Here is an 18,696-nt window from a genome sequence, read left to right as displayed (position 1 = left end):
TCAAGCATTCCAGGAGGCTCTTGTCTCCTTTTTGAAATATTGAAGTCAAACAAACTCCTAATCCATCCACACCCTTGAAAGGTGACTGATGGGATTTTTCATCTGTGACTTTTAACGTGGTTAGAAAATACAAACACCGATCACAGACAACGTGCAACAGCCTAAACACCGCTTCATCCGAGGAGGAAATTCAGTTGGTCATAGAAGTATGTAGCTTTGCTTCAATATTTATGTCAGAACTTGTGGCGTCCCGATGTTGGCCGCTCTCACATGCATGAGGTTGATGATGAAATATTTTAGGCATCAGGTACATTTTTTTGTCCTTTACATAACCATACCTCACCAGTTCTTTCTTTCTTTCTTTCTTGAGACAAAGACAGTTAAAGTTAAAGTTATAAAAGCAAAAAGAGGAACAGGAACAAAACCATGCATAATTCACAATGTAACGCCTGAATAGTCAGTTTCCTGTACAGAACCTGTTATTAATTTGTGACCTTTTATTACATACAAATAATAATTTCAGGAACTGGTTTACTTCATATCAAAGGAATGATTGTGGTTCACAGCTTCATGACCGCAGAACAGACATGAAAAGTGAAAATTGCACAGTTGAACTGGAGAGAAAGCTATGAAAGAAGTTAGACTGGGTGGTTCTTGGCACACTGAGCGAGAGCAGAGGAAGGTGGGGGCAGCTTCTTATGGGCTTATGGGAGGACGCGTGGAGAGGCATTCCTCTCATAGTTTCAGGACACCTCTTCAGCCTGCGCATACGTCAGATCTGCTCAGAGGGTATAAAAGGAGATGGGGACTCCAAAAGAGGGAGAGCAAGAACTCGTCATCTCACTGCCAGGTCTGGTCTTTGATAGAGAGAAGACTTTTAAACTTTTAACTTGTGAAGATGTGGAACGTCTTTGTCGTGGTGGTCGCCTGCGTTAAACTGGTGAGGAATAACTGTTCATTCATGAGCTGCTTGTTTAGCTGTTATAAGAGGAGGCAGAGATTTGATTAGAAAAATCTGATGTCGTGTTTTATCTCAGGTGTCAGCCTCGTGTCCAAAGGACTGTCGGTGTTCCCTTGATACCCCCACATGTGCAGCAGGAGTCAGTCTCATGCTGGATGGCTGTGGATGCTGTAAAGTGTGCGCACGGCAGCTCTTTGAGGACTGCAGCAAGACACGGCCATGTGACCACACAAAGGGACTGGAGTGCAACTTTGGAGGGGAATATGGTTCTGCTAAAGGCATCTGCCGAGGTATGATGACTTCTGCTCTGTTTTTTTCTGAATGTACTCACTTCCCTCTTCTCATTTCTCTATCTCACTACCTCCTCTGTTTTCTCTGAAACAGCCAAATTAGATGGAAGGACGTGTGAGTACAACAACAAGATTTACCAGAACGGAGAAATCTTCCGTCCAAACTGCAAACACCAGTGCACATGCATGGACGGTGCTGTTGGATGTGTTTCCCTCTGCCCGCATGAGCTCATGCTGCCCAAACTGGGCTGTGCCAAACCCAGACGGATCAAGATACCGGGACGGTGCTGTGAACAACTCGTCTGCCCTGAGGAAGCAAAGACAGAGAGTGAGTCTGTGATGAAGAAACAAAGGAGAAAGCACAGCAAAGACAGCAGACTGTCTGAAGACGACTTTACCAACAGGAATGAGTTGGGGCCTGTGTGGAGAGGAGAAACTAAATCTTTACCTGGTGAGCAGTTTTACACAATCTGGTGACATCTGGAGCCAAATATAAGATCATGCATGTTAAATTACAAACGTAGCAACATGTGCATAAGATGTTCTCGTATCATCTTCTAAATCCTTTTATTTTCTTTGTGCAGCTTTCAGGAGCCACCTACTGTGTGTGTCTCAAACTACAGATTGGTCTCCCTGCTCTAAATCCTGTGGCACTGGAGTGTCCATCAGGGTGACCAACAGCAACACCCAGTGCAAACTGGTGAAAGAGACTCGGATCTGTGAAGTCCGCCCATGTAGCCAAATGACCTTCAACAGACTGAAGGTACACTCCACACTCCACACTAGCAGGATTCACAGATACATTTAGATAATGTCTAATATCGTGGTTATGTTTTAACACACGCTTTTGATATTTTCTCTCCAGCAGAGAGGTCAGAAATGTAACCCCACAGAAAAGGCCAGTCGTCCGGTTAATCTGTCCCACGCGGGCTGCCGTAGCCTGAAAAAGTTCCAGCCAAGGTACTGTGGGTCCTGCTCAGATGGGAGATGCTGCAGCCCTCACCGAACCCAGACGTCACCTGTCCGCTTCCGGTGCAGAAATGGCGACATCATCAGCAGGATGGTGATGATGATCGAGTCTTGCAAGTGTAACCAAGACTGCTCCGAAAAGACAGCTGCACGCTACAGACTTTTTAATGACATCCACAAACTGTAATCGAAGATGAAAGGGAGACACTTTAAGTAGCAAAAGTTGCACTTTGAGTTGCAGACATCTACAGGATGAATTTCTTGAACTATAGCATTTTATTATTATGCTTCATAACACTGGAGCCTCGTGGTTTGCTTCTGTTGAAGCAGTTTCTTTTTTTACATTGTGAAAAATTCTTATTTTTCTATGTGTTCACTTTCATTTTATATTTCACATATTTAAGCCTCTTTTGACAAGACATGTCACTGTGGAAAAGATGTAAAAACTATGGCAGCTACTAAATCAGTCATTACACACATGTCACACTATGTTTCTTTTCATTTACTGTACACGTTCGTTTTATTTATATGGATTACCATTTCATACTTCACTAAATGTAGATATAATCATGACATATTGTACGATAATATTGGTTTGACATCCTGTTCTCTACACTCGCTATGTTTTTATTTTTCACAAATAAACACAAAACAACACAGTTTGACAATTCTTTTATTGTATTAGGAAAAATTAGGGCAGAAATTATGAAGACTGCGCCTTGCAAAAATCTGAAAAATGGAAATCCTCAGGGGGGGTTTGTTGTAACAGTTTTTTTAGTGGGAAAAGAGCCATACTGTTCCAACTGCATCTGGCTGACCCACTTCTGAGAGGACCTACATGTCACTGCATAGTTTAGGTAATGGGTGTAATGTAAACCTCAGAGTGGTTTTCCTGCTGTTGGACAGATGCTGGGCACAAGCTGCAGAATAAATAAAAAAAAATGTTAGGGTACACAGAGAATAATCTAAACTTTCCACAGAGACAACCCTGACTGTGGAATGTTGCTCCTGATATTACAAAGAAGAGTGTTAATTAACATATATGTGTATCCTTCACATCCTAAAGTTTGACTTGTGTTAATGCAAAGATTCAGGGATTATCTGCCATCCAAGAGTTTATACGCCCATCAGCTATGAAACAGTAAAGCCTCTGTTTGTTTTTGATAATTGGCCCAGCATTAAAACAAAAAAACAAAAAACAACACATGGGTCATCCAACTCATTTGCGTCTAATAAGCTCAGGGTGTGTCAATCACAGTGCTGAATCATGATACCAACCAAACTGCCAGGAGTCAGATGTAATCCTATTTTCCAGCAAACAGCAGCAAAAAAACAAATTCATAGTGTGTTCATAGAATTACGTAAACGGGCAAGACCAAGAGAGTCAGAACAAGAGCAAAGGAAAAACAGGAGTACTGACGCACGCAGAGATGAAATGGTTCCATCCCCTGACGGAGAGCACAATAGAGCTTTGTCTCTGAGAACTTGAGAGGAGCACTCAGGGGGAATACGACCACAGCGAGGACACATCAGAGTCTGGACGCAGGTTTTGACTCATGGTAGTTTATTACCATAGATACAGTATGGGAGCACAAGCAACAGCAGCACAATAAGTACAAGACAAACATAGTTCAGTTCAGCAGCAGCTATCTGTGTTCTCAGTGTAAAAACTTTACCATTACAGAAGCATGCCAGGCAAACCAGCAAGAGATGTTAAAGTGGTTTGGAAATATCCGAGTGCTGCATGTATCTCAGCAATTACGTTTGCAAACCCTAAAGGCATGAGCTTCACAGCTGACAGCGAAACTATTGATTCTCAGCATCATTCATCTCAGTCCAGCTGAAGATCAGAACATAATCACATTAAATATACATCACACGTTTTGCTTTAAGATCACTGTAAAAAAAAACAACAACACACGATTGTTTTCGGCGTCAGCAGGTTAACAGGAGCATGGCTGAATGGAGCACCGTGGAAAACGTGGTTTATTCTACCACAACTTGGCGGGGACATACTGTATTTGGTTTTCAAGCACCACATGTACTGGTTTAACAATTACTGAACATAATTAGATGTGTACAGATTCAAAATATGGCAAAAACACAAGTTTGAGATGGAGCCAGTTCCATAAAAATAAACAAATTCTTCCACTTGCCACAGCCTGAATGGTCTTCACAGAACTCAGTGAGTAAAGTGAGACTGGTGAGGGAGCACACAATGATTTGTGGGTAAAATTGAGACACTTGAAACAAAGATGGCCAACAAAACAGTTCCACCTAGTGGCACATTAGTTTCCTACAGGTGGAACCCGCTTTTAATTCAATATTTTAACTAATTAAATATCAGAAAATAAGAAAAATGCTGTATATTTAAATTTATATATTTGTGGAGCTTGAACCACAAAATCACACAAATTTATTAAGCTTAAGTTAATTGATATTTAAAATTATTGGACATTCTTACACAGATTTGCTGTTTTAAGGCTCTCAAACAAACAAAAAGATTTGCCAAATTGTTTAAGATGTTGTAACTATAGGTTAGAAATGTCTGTCAAACTCCCAATTTATAAAACATGTTGCCATGACAACAAGCTGGTCTTAACTTTAGACCAGCTTGTTGGTGGGTCTAAAGTTAAGAAGGTGGGTTTGTGGCTATTTTTAATAACTTTAAATAAGTCGGAAGAGATTAAAGTTTAAAGTTTAGAATAATCTTAAACCAGATTTATGCAACTGACTCCTCGTCATATGGGAATAAGATACAATAGCACCAAGAGTTCACAGTCTGAAATCTGCACACACGTGGAAATATTATATAACGTCTCTGGGGACTAAGAACGGGTATCAAAACTTCTCACAACAACATGAAAGAGATTAAAAAAAAAAAAAAAAAGTCCCAGCTTGTCTGCTAAATGTAGAAAAACCCAAAGATAGCCTGAATCTATAAAAAACATCCTCTTACTTCCTCTAAAAGTGAATGCTTCTATTCTCATTTTGACTGTATAAATATCACAATCATTCAATATTAAGATATATATAAAAAAACAAATCAATAAATACAAATTTTAAAATGCAAACACATAAACCCTTTTTCTCATTTTAGAAAATATGATGATCCAAAAGTTGATGTTTGCAGTCCCTCATCAAACATCGTCTTATAAGAGTTTTTCAGAAAATCAACGTAGTTCTGAATGCTTTGCTTGTGGCTCTCTGATTGGTCCAGGCTGAGCTGCAGGTCCTTCAGACGCACCTCAAACTGTTTCTCTGCCTGCGGATTAAGATACAGATACGTGATTTTCCTCAACATCAACGTATCTCACGTTGCATCAAGGTTGAGTTCAGTACAATCTGAGCCTGTTGCAGCTGACACTCATTTCATTTGTATTCAAGAAAAATCACGAGACTCACGGTGAGTTTGCTCTGGCGAAGAAGTCTCAGCTCATTATTCCTTCTGCTCTTCTCTGCTTCCAGCTCCAGGATTTTGGTCTGAAGGGTTTCTTCTCTGGAAACAGCCTGGTCTTTTAACTTGCTGACCTTGTTGACGAGAAGAAAAACTTTAAATCAAACACATTGCTTCCCGTGTGCCAGATATTTATGTGGAAACACAAATAGTATCACAAATTTGGTGCAAACAGCAAGCACAGAAAACATAACTGGACGTATGGGCTCAATTGTGCTGTATCGCTATCAGTAACAGAATACATACTTCTTTTTATGATGCCACCTGGTCAATTGTACCAACAAGTACAAAAAGAGATATAATAGGAAAAACATGGTTTTCTAGAGTAGACCATCTCTGAGCTGTACCTGCTGTTTGACGTCTGATAAAGCTGCCTCCAGCTGCCTGCTGAGAGCCTGGCACTCTGATGAACGCTGATCCAGCTGCCGGTTACTGTAGCCGAGAGCTTCCTCCTGAGCTGCAAGCCTCCGTACCAGCTCCAGGTTTTCCTGCTGCAGTTGGTCCATCTGCCTACAAACACACACAAACTATTTCAATTTTTGAATCTGAACAAAGGAGACATTTAACGTCCAGAGAACGGATGTCTTACTTGTTGAGATAGTTCACTTTGTCTTGTAGTTGTAAATTGGCTTCCTGAATGGACTCTTTCATCTCTAAAGATGACGTCAGCAGCTTTGTATGACTCTCCATCTGTATATATAAAATGTAAAATTCAGAATCTGCATCGGTCGTGAGTGAATGGAGCAGAGAAGATGTTTGCACGTCACATGCAAAACTAGATACAATAACAGCCAATTTCAGACAATTTCTCACAATCTAGCAAAAACACAAAATGGGCAGCTTTCAAGATACCAGTCCATCAATGCTGATGGAAACAAGTGGGTGCTTGAAAAGGAGTCACACAGCACAAAACACTCACAAATGGGTACGTAGGTAAGGATGGTTGCAACCTAACTGATTCCACTGCAGGCAGAGAGGTTTTTTTTCCCACAAACAATCAAAACAAACTCACAAACAAGATGCTGACAGACACGTAGGGTTTTACTACCACCTAGTGGTCAGATTTTTAGAAAATGACTGCATTTTACAATTCTGACCACCGCAGCTCACGTTGCACACCTTAACCTGCAGTTGCCTAATGGACTCTGACTTTTCTGAGCACTTCCTCTCCGAGCGTCGCAGGTTCTCCTGGCACTCGAAGAGACTCTGCTCAGCTGCGCTCAGTAACTCGGGGTAAGACTTCAGTTCTTCCACGCGCCCCTGCAGCTCCTGCCTCACCTGGGCTCCGGTTAAGAATGGCAGAAGGAGTGTTGGGAATAGACAAAATATTAGCCTAAAGTCATCACGCAGATACGTGTAACAGCGTGCCGAAGGTGCCATGATTCATTTACAGACTGAGCTTTGGCAGTTGTTAGTTCAAGTGTTTTGCTGCCCAGAATGACTGTAGGAAGTTTGATAGTTGGCAAATTCACATGCATCAAATGTTTTGCAGCTGAAAAAGTAAAGGTTACATCTAACATCTCATCACTAAGTGGCCATTCAACAGCAGGAGAAACGGCGCAGCAGAGCTGAAGATAATAGATAAAGCAACAACAGTACTGTTAAAAGGACAAAAAAGAAAAAAATTAGTCACCTAAAATATTTTCACTGGAATTCATTAAGATCTGTGCACATTAAAAGAGTTCAAAACTTTCAAACAAAGTTTATAAGGAGAGGCAGGAGGTTACCTTCAAAACTTCTGTATCTTTTCCATCTCGTGTCTTCTCTGCTTCTCGTAAAAGATTGGTATATTTTATCCTCAGATCGCCTATCTCAGCTTGAAGCTCTGCAGCCTTGGAAAACAAAAAAGCAAACAACAATACAGAACATTATAATCAAACCTGCCGTCCGTCACCAGTTGTTGTTGTTGATGTTTTAGAAAGAATTACATAATGGCTAAAACTAAAATGAAAAGGCAGTGTTATGGTAAGGGGTTAGAGCTGATCAACCTGATATTGGCACTGTTCGGCTTGATGTTTCCTCTCCTGAGACACAACCGTCTCCTCTACCAGGGCAGACTCACAATCAGCCAGCTGCCGTTCCAAATGAGCAACGGTTGCCTGCAACCACACGAACAGCAAAGTCATTTTAGTAATAGAAATACCTCTTACAGTAATGATTCGCACGTGGGAGCTGTTTGGCAGCTTGTACCTTGAGTGCTGCATTATTGACGCCGAGGTCTCCGTTTTCAGTGCTGAGTTTTTCAACGCGATGCCTCATAGTTTCATTTGCGGCTGTCAGCTCATCCTTCTCCTTCTGAAGCCTCGCAGTCAAGCCTGCAATTTGACTTAAAATACACATTTGAAATTCATCAGTGAAAACTAAATGTTGTGTTTATTATTATAATTAATGATTATTTTAATTATCATTTCATCTGCAGAGTATTTTCTAGATTAATCAATGAATTGTTTGGTCTTTAAAATAATAGAAAATGACACCAAATGTCCAGCCCAGCTTCTTAAAGTCCAAGTCCAAGTGCATTGATTTCCACTACAAAAAAAAAGTGGTGGTGTGTGGAAAAGATGAATAACCAACCTTTTTAACAACTCTATCTGAGCAACAAGTTCGTCTGTATCATCCGTCATCTGCTCCTTTTGTCGTCTCCTGGAGTCTCGTTCTGCGCGAGCGTTGGCCAGCTGAGCATCCTGTTTGCCGACCACGAAAAGAAAAGTAAGATCCTGAACGACCTGACTGTGTGTACAAGAGGCACTATTACTAAAAAACAAAAATCACACTAATTTTCACTTTCTACCTTTTCCTTCAGTTGCGTATAGCATTTCTCAATCGCAGCTTCAAATCTCTCAGCTCTCAGTTTCTGCGCTCGCATGGCCTTCTTTAGAGATTCTTTGTCCTGTGCTGCCTTCTCAGTCAAAGAGGTGATGGAGCCTTTCAGATCATCAATCTCCAACTTTTGCTCAGTCAGGGTTCTCTCCAAGGTCTTGAAAAGAAAGCATAGCCGTAAAGTTATGACATAATGTTACACATTTTATTTAAAGCAGTTTGTCTCGAGAGTAATAGGGCAGTAAATTTGTACCCGTAGCTGTACAGTCAGACGATTGTTTTCGGCTTCCTTGTTGCGCAGCTGTCCTTGCAGGTGAGCACGAGTCGCCTCTACCGACTTGGTCATGTGAACTGCACTCTTTATGTTCTCCTGTAGACGACCATGATGAGACAGATTCTTAAAAATTAACTCTACAGGAACATCTATATGGAAACCTCCGCTGTATTTACCTGCTCCTCTCTCCGCAGATCCATCAGCTCCTCAACTCTTTTTTCTGTCTCACTCAAGTCTCTTTTTAAATGCTTAAAAGAAAAATGAGAGCAATCAGTGCATGATGGGGAGATTTGAATAATTTAAGAGTTTTCACAGTTAATCACATTAATTTAGTCCCAAATGTGGCTGTGCTGGCACAGACTTGACATTAATTTGACTAGCTGTTACCAACGTAAACCATTCAAACAAATATAGTACTTAAGATTAATCCAGATTAACCCCGTCACAGATTAAATCTTCAACCAGGTTGCCACAGCTTGAGCACAAAGCTTCATTTGCTCGCACTTAAATGAAGTAACACCCACCTCATTTTCACTCTCAGCCTGTGTGATCTTATTCAATAAAATGTCAATTTGGCGGTCAGCATCAATTCGATCAGCCTATATGGAAAGACAGGAGTTAGTCTATTTAAAGCATTTAAGTGAGAATGTTTAATTTTATCATGAACTACAGTATTACTCCTAATCTAGACCCATGTTTAAATATTCTGAGCAATATACAAGCAATACATGTTGTAACTAACCTCTGAATCTTGGAGCTGTTTCAGTTTCTGTCGAACAGATTTATTTATTCGTCTAAAATCCTCCAACTTCTCCAGCAGAAGTCCTCTCTGCCTTGCAATCCGGCGCTTATCGGTGGCAGACTGTCTGGAGTCCTTAATTACAAAAGATAAATAAGTTACAACAATGGTTCATGAATGTGAAAATGAATGTTTAATGTAGATTAATGTATGTTCTGGTTTTACAACATGGAGGGCTCATGTTTGATGTATGAAAAAGTGCAAAACAAACATACAGTAAATTGATCTTCCATGGCATCTTTGAACGACACGAGTTGTATGGCGGCAGAGTTGGCTGCTGCTTCTGCATCCACCAGTATTTTCAGGAAAGGGCTTTTTCTATCGGCGAAGTCTCCACGACTAAACGACAAACAGGAAGGAAATGCTTTAAAAGATTTAGCCCCTGCAGATTAGACTATATGTTCAAATGTTTGTGCATCATAGGAGCTCACCAGCTGATGTCAGTCTCTGGGGTTCTTGCGTGGAAACTGCTGCGTGCTCTGCTCCTTCTCCCCAGCTCAGAGAGAGAGCTGGCAAGATCAGCACAGCTCAGAGTGGCATCCTCTCTGTTGGAGCTGAAACCAAGGGGGGGACTCTGGGGTTCATCCTCTGGAGACATCGCCCTTACTACTGACAAAACAACATACAGCAGAAGTTAACAACAAAATGCTGCTGCACGTCTTTTAACTGGCACAAGCGAATATGAGCACATTTCACAGATTTTAGCTTCACTCCACCGGCTGCCTGTCCATTTTAGGATTCATTTTAAAGTTCTTTTATTTGCTTTTAAAGCCTTGAACTGCGTGGCCCCACCTTACCTCTCTGAGCTGCTGCACCCCTACACGCCTAGCCGTTCTCTCAGGTCAGCTGACCAGCTGCTCCTGACAGGCTTAAGCTCAGAGGGGACAGAGCGTTCGCTGCTGCAGCTCTGAAACTATGGAACGAATTGCCGCTGCACATTAGACAGGCCTCCTCTCTGTCTCATTTTAAAACCCTTCTTAAAACCCACCTCTTCTCTTTGGCTTTTAACACTGTGTAGAGGGTTGATTTTATGTGTATACATGCATATTTTGATTTATTTATTTATGTTTATTTTATTTATTCTATCTTGTGCCGGTAGTGCTTTTCATTCATTTTATTTTAATTGTTTTCTATCTTTCTATTATCTACTTCATGTTTTTACATATTTCTTTTCTTGATATACCTCACTGTGTATACTGTAGATACTGTTAATTCTGTCCATGCTGCCATACATATATTTATATTTATACTGATAATTCTATTTAACTTACATGCCATATTTATATTTATACTGATAATTCTATTTAACTTACATGCCATTACACTGCCACACAGATGTCTTTAGCTTGTATATATTTTTAGATCTTTGAGTTTGTATATTTTATTTTATATTTTTTACTTAGATTTTATATGTCATGTTTATGCTGTTTGCATGGGATAAGAGGGAAACGCTATATGTCCTGTACATATAGCAGCAATGACAATAAAGTTGACTTGAGCTTGAACTATTGTGTTATTTATTGTGTTTTATCTTGTTGTGCAGCACTTTGAAAAAGCTTGTGTTTGCTAAAATCGTGCTCTATAAATAAAGTGGATTGGACATACAGAGGACAGGAGGAACAGGACTGTTAAAAGTAGCTCAGGTGCACTGTTGTTGTCCAGCTTGCACATCACTGTGAAGGACAAACTAGGTTGTCAAGCAAGCTAACTAAGCTCACTCCATAGCAACAGTACAAATTACTGGTAAGCTTTTACCTAACAACGAAAACAGCAAGCATTAGTTAAAGCATGACTTCTACACCGAGCAAACACACACACTTCTACAAATGTGGTTATTGAAACTGAACGCAGTCATCCTGAACAAAACAAAACAATGAAAATGTAAATATACTTCTCTCACCTTGTGTCGGTTGTAAGCGCTACTCCAAACTGAAGAGGTCGAACCGGATTGGTTAGCTCCGCGGCAGCGTGATGACGTCGACTCATTTACTTGCTGCTGATTTGTTCCCCTAGAGAAAAAAGTAGGCGGGACTATATTTGAGCAAAAAGTTGCGAACAACCAATGAGCAAATAGAAAGCAAGGTGACGGGGCTGAAACCATGGAAACGAAAAGGAAGTTTAGTAGCACGGTAGCTCAAACTATCCTCGGTTAGCTTCAAGATACGAAGGTTATCGACTTTTTTTTGTATATTTAATCACGTGAAACTCAAAAGCCAGCATAGCACCGCTCAGATACATACTCAGAATACGACTGAGTGTTATTTAACTTGTTTTGGTGGTGTCGTTTTAGCACTACTACAGCTTTTTCGAAGCTATCCGATGCTCGGCTTCTGCTGACTGGAAATGTTCAAAGCAAAAATACTCTTTATTGGTCCCAGTGAGGTACGTAAAGACATTCCCCTGCTGCACTGTAGCCTATTTTTACAAGACGTCCAACTAGGTAACAGTTTGTGAACCGTGAAAGCGTAAGACAGCTGTCGTGTTATTGTGTTAGCCACCTTCTCAGCACAAAACATCAGCAGTGCATGTTTGCATCAAGACCTTGAGCACATGTGTAAGGTTAATAGCTCTATATGTGTGTGTGCTTGTGCAGTGGTGGCATGTAACTAAGCCTATTTACTTAATTACAGTACAACTTTTAGGTAATGATACTTGCACATTACTTTATTTAAGTGTTTCCATGTTATAGATTAGATTAGATATACTTTATTCATCCCACCACGGGGAAATTTACTTGTTACAGCAGCAGAGGGAAGTGTAGCATACACTAGAGGATTAGAAAATAGTAGAAAAGGCAAAAAAAACACAATAAACAGACAGAAATATCTATAACCTACACAATCAACCCGAAAAACAATCAACCTTCAAAACAGACAAGTACTGAGGATAAAAGGGGCATGATGTATAAAAAGAGTATTGTAATATAAAGTGACCATAGAGTAAGAAATATTGCAAAGAAAGTGACCATGATACAAATAGTATTATTGCAAGAGTAGTGACCATGATATAAATAATAACTGCAAGGTATAAATGAAATGTTATGCTACTTTATACTTTTACTTAACTATATGACAGAGGAACTTTTTTTACTTCAATGCCTTTATATGAAAGCTATGGTTAGTAGTGATTTGGCAGGGTAATATTCTGCATAAACATTTATATAGCTGATGAAACTACCTAACAGCATGTAAATAAATTTAAAAAAAACATACCCACAAGTCAACCAGCTATAATATTTAAATGCATCTTACACCTTAAGGCTTTAGTAATAATGATATACTAATATAACAAAATATAACAGAATAATGTAGTTCTGTTTGCTTTTACTTTTGATACTTGAAAGTACAGTTTGGTAAATCTTTGTGTCGGACGGCTATAAAGTGTTCAGCTGTCAGTCACTAAAATAAAAGGACTAAAACAGCATCAGCCAGTTTGTATACCTTTTTTTTTTACCGTCCTGTCACAGCAGGACAAAGCACAGGTGTAACTGCGAGCATGAAAAGTGTCCCAGGAAGCCATGCCAACATAACAGCAAAGCCCTGCAACATACCTTCTTTTGTTCACAGCAGCCACCTTAATGGGCACGAATTAGGTGTTTCCAATGATACTAATTAAGGCTCTGTTCCATACAGGTCTAACAGAGTCAGGGTGCTGCTGTGGTGCACCCTGTGTTGGCTCACTGGAAAGGCTCTGCTGCACTAAATGGACCTGCACCTTAATTATTAACACCTGGGCTTTTCCTGCTGTGACAAATGAACATTAGCAGTAAAATTAACTGGCTTAATAAAACTAAACTAAGTCATATTAAAGCCCTTTCCAGAGTGTTTGTTTGATCATAAGCGTTATTTGTCTTGCACTGTAACTATTATGACTATTTTAATTTTATCGTCTGTCATTTTTTTCAGAGTGGGAAAACAGTTCTTGCAAATTTTCTCTCAGACACAACAGAATATATGGGAGGTGAATACAGACCTACTCAGGGAGTAAGGTACAAACTCTTTACCATTTTGCCTTCGTCTTCGACATCATTTCTGTGTGGGCGTGTGTGCGTAGGAAGCAAATATAACATCCTTTGGAGCAAAGCATGTTCTTTTTTATTAAGTGTACTAAATAAGGGCAAAAATAGTAATCTTTTTTCAAGCTTTGTCTGAGGAGAGGCCCAGTTTCAGACTTTGTGTTCTAACTGAATGTTTGGAACATCATTTTAAATTTAGTGTAAAATCAATTACCTCCATTATTGAATCAGATTAATCTATTTTGCCTCGAAAACTAAATGCAGCTGTTTTCTACTGTTTGAAGGATACTGGAATTTGAATCACAACCTGAAGGCAGTGGCGACAGCACAACATGTGAGGTTGAACTTTGGGACTGTTCAGGAGATTTAAAGTAAGTTAAATATCATAAACACAAACCTATTACCCTGTCCTATCATGTAATGGTTAATTTTCTATACTTGCTTTCCTTTTTAGTGTATAATACAGATATAATATATTCTCTTGATACAGATTTGAAACATGCTGGCCTGCTGTGATGAAGGACGCCAGCGGTGTCGTGATCATTTTTAATCCTGATGTTCCAAGTCACCTCAAAGAAATAGAGACGTGGCATTCGATTTTCATCGCATCTCAAGGTTTCCAGGACAACCAATGTCTACTCATAGCTCACCAAAAGCCCGGCAGTGGAGTTGAAGATGGACGACTGCCATTAGGTATTTCCACTACAGGCTGTTGTATGAGTTATTATGACTATTTCTCAACTAACACGTTCATTCTCTCTGATGCAGCTTCACATTTGAGCAGGCTGCTGCTTATTCACTCCAACCTGGAGGAGGACCCAGAGGACGTGAGCCAAGCTTTCTGCAGATACTTGGGGAATGTTGTAAATACAATGTCAGAAAGCAGAGAGCGAGAAGAGATGTCTATCATTACATAGCAGCGAAATGTGTAAAATATGCAGACTAATGAAGTAAAGTTTTGTAGGCATTGGTAATATCTGTTTAAGCGACATTCATGAACACTTTCCATTGATTAATTATTAATTGTACATCTTCGCTGTCACTCAGCTTGTCATGAAATCTTCCAAAACTCCTTACAGACTCTTCATGTTTGGTTTCTTATGTTTTATGTAAGTTTTTTTATGAATAAAATATGGCCTAACTCAGTCTGGAAATGAATACTCAGGAGACACTAAACATACGTATCTGACTATAGACATCTGTTTATTTTAGAATTTGGAGCAGGTTGTTGAGAATGTGACAGTTATAAGTGCAAAGGGAAAGACAAAGAACAATACAATATTTAGACATCGTATCCAACAATGCCTCCTTTGCCGATGCACTCTCCAATGTAGAACCACATCAGCACCTCAGTGGCCACGAGTCCATTCCTGAAAGCATCCTACAAAACAACAGACAAAACATTTTGATATTTAATGACAGCCTCTAGATTTACAGAACAAGTTATGACAGTTTACACAAAAAGAGTCCAGGGTACACACTAACTTCTCTCATCCTGCATCAGGTCAGTTTGGTGCATTTCATTGGACTTGTTCTGTTTTAAGTTTGTGTAAATATTAATCTTTGACATCGCCTGACGTCTTTGAACAAATAACCTGCCGCTGTCATCTTGTAGTTGCCTGATCAGACAGATCTATCAACGCATCATACTTCAGTTTCATTTCACAATCAGTCAGCTCGGTGGAGTGTGTACTTTCAAACGTCTGGACACAGACAAATCTTTGTGTTTGTGTTTTTCCACTCATTTTTTCTTTGAACTAACCGAGTTGACATTTAATCACCCTGCGCCAGTTGTTTATCTGTGCAGCCCACACAATTTACTTCTATTGTCCTATACAATTATTGTCATTTGTTTTGTGTACACACATAAACTCAACTGTACAACTGGTGTATACAACACACAGGAGATCTGAGCCAAGAGGCTAACCATGTACTGCATCTGTCAACAGCTGTCACATCCAGATATAATTGCTCCCTTCTGTAAAAAAACATTCTTTGTATATGTACACTGTCCAGTAAATTTAAGCTGACTTTTTGGTATTGCTATTTCTAGTTTTTTTTTGTTTAAATAAATACAAAACACACGACAGCTATATAAACACATGTAAGAATGTGGCAATTTAAGAGTCTGGAAATATTAAAAATAAAATAAAAAATTAGGATCTCATGATACATATTTATTTGAGAGTAATGACTTCAGGGCTGTAACAGTTATTTCCATTATTGATTGGTTATTTTGTAATTGTTCATTTAGTGACAAATTAGGCCAATAAGATGTCACAATGTAGTAAAAGATGTGATTGAGTTTACGAATTAAAACAGATTACATTCTGCCCAACAGTCCAAAATTTAATATCAAACAGAGAAAAGCAGCAAATCGTCTCAGGCATGAAGCTGAAACCAGCTTTGTTGCTTGATATGACAAGGGCCTTAAAACCTTTTTGTAATGCTACAAGGCAACACATCAGCACGTGCTGTATTTCTGTCACTGTTACTAAGTGTACCTGTTGTAGCATTAAGTCAATGTAATGTAAGAATAAATGTGTTCCGAGTTTGTCAGACCAAAGAAAGAAAGAAAAGAAAGTTTCATAAACCACCCAGCTAAATTTAAATGATTAAAAATAGATATGTTTATGAAATCAGGTGTCTAAATCGGGTTAAATTTTTTAATCTTGAAGTGACTGAAATGTGTGAGATCACATTCAGAAAATGACACGACTAACATTAAAACATTGAACGAGATGAATTAATCTTAGGGGTGTAGGGGTATGCTCAGGGTGGCCTCAGCGTGTCATCGAGCCACCCTTTAAGGACCGCCCACAAAATCCTGCACTGAAAAACTGTTTTAACCTCTAACTCCAGATTTCAGTAATCTATCTATCTATCTACCTATCTATCTATCTCATATCATCAAGTCTTTCCACATGTTTTTAGCAACTATTTTCCAACATATATTAAATAAATCTCACATTGCCTTTACACAGACTTTAAAGTTCACACATTGTTGACTTGCAACACATGGTTCAAACACCCAGAGACTTGAAAAAGGTCTCACCTTCACTGTGGTTTGTCCCAGACGTCCAGACTGGTAGCTCTTGACGAGCCCCTTTGCAGCCTCTATGGCTTTGGGGATCTCAGCCGGGGACGGCGGGACGAGCTCCACCCGGGCGTAGTACCAGAAGGTCGCTAGTCGAGGTCTGGAGTAGGTGACAGCGGCTGTGCGCACGACACAAACACACACAGGTAAGTCAACAACCACCGAGACGTTTCACCTTCTCCTGATAACAATCTGCATGGACACAGGTAAAGATACAGACTTGGTTGTGGTGCAGTGTTTGGTTCTTGTGTTAACACCTGAGCTCAGCGTGCCAGAGGTCACGCGGACACTGTGCAGGTGCTAACACGCGCTAACACCGTTAACACGCGCCAGCTCACTTTATAAATGATTATTATTATTTTTTTAAAGTGAGTAAATTTACCTCCGACTAAAGTAGGTACTTTAGCAACGAGTTTCTGCAAAGCCTGAGCCATGATGAAGTGTGTCCAGGACACAGCAGGAGGACAGGGAGGAAGAAGAAGAGGAACAGTGTCGGTTTCCGGGTCGAGTATTTCAAAATAAAAGGCGTTGAGAGAACGTTAGAGTATTGTATTTTCAAAATAAAAGATATTTTGTAGAGTATGTTGATTTCGAGCAATGCATATGACGCATAAGACAAAAATGGAGCACCGCGTCCATTATTTCATAAAGCATAATTATTAAAAAGAAAAAGCAAAGACATGTATTTGTTTATCTGTAACATATATGCACAGAGGAAGTCCAAAGGGCTTAAGATAAAGCAATGAAATACACACATAAACACAATAAACATAAAATAAAGGAAATAAAATTGCAGTATGTGACCAGTCAAAGGCACAAAGTAAAGTTTTTATTTATTTATTTAGATTAAAGGAGATTATTGCACTGTTTCCATTCAGCCAGACAGACAGACAGACAGAAAGAAAGAAAGAAAGAAAGAAAGAAAGAAAGAAAGAAAGAAAGAAAGAAAGAACAGACAGAGTTTGTCTAACCTTTCTATGTACTTGTGTGTGCTTTGTGTGTATGACATGGATGACTAAGTTATTACTCACTCTCCTCTGACTCACGCTGCAACCCTCATTAAACCAAAGAGGGGAAAAAACGGGTGCAGTAACAATGTACGAACAAGAAAGCAGGTTAGATGTGGATTTCCCAGGCAAACGCCCAACTGACGGTGCCAGCGGTTTGATTTACAATTTTCAAATATGTTAATTGAGTGTTAATTTTAACTGTAGGACACACAAGAGAGGACACTAATTCATTTCTACTCCAACAAGAATACACATGGAATAAATAAGTAATAAATAATAATAAAGAAGAAGTTTGCAGATAGCTGTGCGTATTAAGAAGTGATTCACACAGTTTTATGATAACTTCCTAACATGTTCTCTCAATCAGATTTTCCAAATCGGATTCAAGGCAGACACAGGACAATGAGCAGCTTTCCTGTTGTGGTGGATGTGTAATAAGGATGAATCACTAGAGGGTGCTCTCTAATAGGTTACAATACCAAATATAGACAGGGAGAGTTAAGATGACACTGTATTTGCTTAAAACACTGTATTACCAGCACAAAGTACCTTCTGTTTTGCAAAAGCATTACACTGTTTATTCCCTCACTCCTGTGGGATGATTGTGTAAAGTGTCTTTTAGAGTGTGGGTGGTTGTCAGTGTTGTATATTCTTTTAATTTTTTAGATTCTTATGTCACTCGTTGCTGTATGCACATGAATGTGTAAGACTGAGTTTGTCTGTAAAGCAACTGTGCAAATATAATTGCCTTTCCTTGCCTTATGAGGGAGATTTTCATCCTAGGTCTTATAGAGCCTTTGGTGGTTTCATCATAACAAACTCGTGTTGCACACTGTAGTAACAACAGCCCACAGAACTCAAATTACAAATAGGTTTCCAAAAATATCAAATATGTCAGCCTGAATTACAGTGAATTACCATCAAAAGGGAACATTTTTCCATTTCAAGTAGCCATGAAACTGTCACCTTGGATTTCATTAGTTATTAGTGTGACAGCCTTTGTC

General features: G+C 39.4%; 4 protein-coding genes across 5 annotated transcripts; 2 read left to right on the top strand and 2 right to left on the bottom strand.

Moving 5' to 3' along the window:
* Nucleotides 1-605: 605 nt before the first annotated feature.
* LOC104917717 (protein CYR61) lies at nucleotides 606-2,876 on the top strand. Its single transcript, XM_010729242.3, has 5 exons — nucleotides 606-940; nucleotides 1,038-1,251; nucleotides 1,346-1,702; nucleotides 1,836-2,014; nucleotides 2,120-2,876. The coding sequence occupies exons 1-5, from the start codon at nucleotides 899-901 to the stop codon at nucleotides 2,405-2,407; spliced, it is 1,080 nt and encodes a 359-aa protein (XP_010727544.2). The 5' UTR covers nucleotides 606-898; the 3' UTR covers nucleotides 2,408-2,876.
* LOC104917750 (outer dense fiber protein 2) lies at nucleotides 2,744-13,211 on the bottom strand. Of its 2 annotated transcripts, XM_027290428.1 has the most exons (18): nucleotides 13,121-13,211; nucleotides 11,471-11,579; nucleotides 10,002-10,179; nucleotides 9,786-9,909; nucleotides 9,514-9,645; nucleotides 9,296-9,370; nucleotides 8,948-9,019; nucleotides 8,751-8,867; nucleotides 8,469-8,654; nucleotides 8,252-8,361; nucleotides 7,868-8,003; nucleotides 7,666-7,776; nucleotides 7,405-7,509; nucleotides 6,797-6,955; nucleotides 6,267-6,367; nucleotides 6,025-6,187; nucleotides 5,626-5,751; nucleotides 2,744-5,485 (listed from the first exon to the last, which is right to left on the bottom strand). In XM_027290428.1, the coding sequence occupies exons 3-18, from the start codon at nucleotides 10,166-10,168 to the stop codon at nucleotides 5,312-5,314; spliced, it is 2,058 nt and encodes a 685-aa protein (XP_027146229.1). In that variant the 5' UTR covers nucleotides 10,169-10,179; nucleotides 11,471-11,579; nucleotides 13,121-13,211; the 3' UTR covers nucleotides 2,744-5,311. The 2 variants fall into 2 exon arrangements, with proteins under 2 accessions (XP_027146229.1, XP_027146235.1); XM_027290434.1 differs by lacking the exon at nucleotides 6,797-6,955 and having other exon boundaries at nucleotides 13,121-13,209.
* Nucleotides 11,628-14,739, top strand: ift22 (intraflagellar transport 22 homolog (Chlamydomonas)). The gene is made up of 6 exons (XM_027290444.1): nucleotides 11,628-11,738; nucleotides 11,861-11,952; nucleotides 13,476-13,558; nucleotides 13,870-13,956; nucleotides 14,076-14,278; nucleotides 14,354-14,739. Exons 2-6 carry the CDS (start codon nucleotides 11,914-11,916, stop codon nucleotides 14,500-14,502), a joined length of 561 nt encoding a protein of 186 aa, XP_027146245.1. The 5' UTR covers nucleotides 11,628-11,738; nucleotides 11,861-11,913; the 3' UTR covers nucleotides 14,503-14,739.
* Nucleotides 14,740-14,767: 28 nt separating this feature from the next.
* On the bottom strand, nucleotides 14,768-17,208 carry LOC104917720 (ATP synthase subunit g, mitochondrial). Its single transcript, XM_010729245.3, has 3 exons — nucleotides 17,065-17,208; nucleotides 16,641-16,801; nucleotides 14,768-14,966 (listed from the first exon to the last, which is right to left on the bottom strand). Exons 1-3 carry the CDS (start codon nucleotides 17,114-17,116, stop codon nucleotides 14,868-14,870), a joined length of 312 nt encoding a protein of 103 aa, XP_010727547.2. The 5' UTR covers nucleotides 17,117-17,208; the 3' UTR covers nucleotides 14,768-14,867.
* Nucleotides 17,209-18,696: the final 1,488 nt, after the last annotated feature.

The sequence above is a fragment of the Larimichthys crocea genome, chromosome II, assembly GCF_000972845.2.
Source record: "Larimichthys crocea isolate SSNF chromosome II, L_crocea_2.0, whole genome shotgun sequence".
NCBI classification, from domain to species: Eukaryota; Metazoa; Chordata; class Actinopteri; family Sciaenidae; genus Larimichthys; species Larimichthys crocea.
The sequence above is the reverse complement of the archived record's forward strand: the minus strand, read 5'-3'. Positions and strand labels throughout refer to the sequence as shown.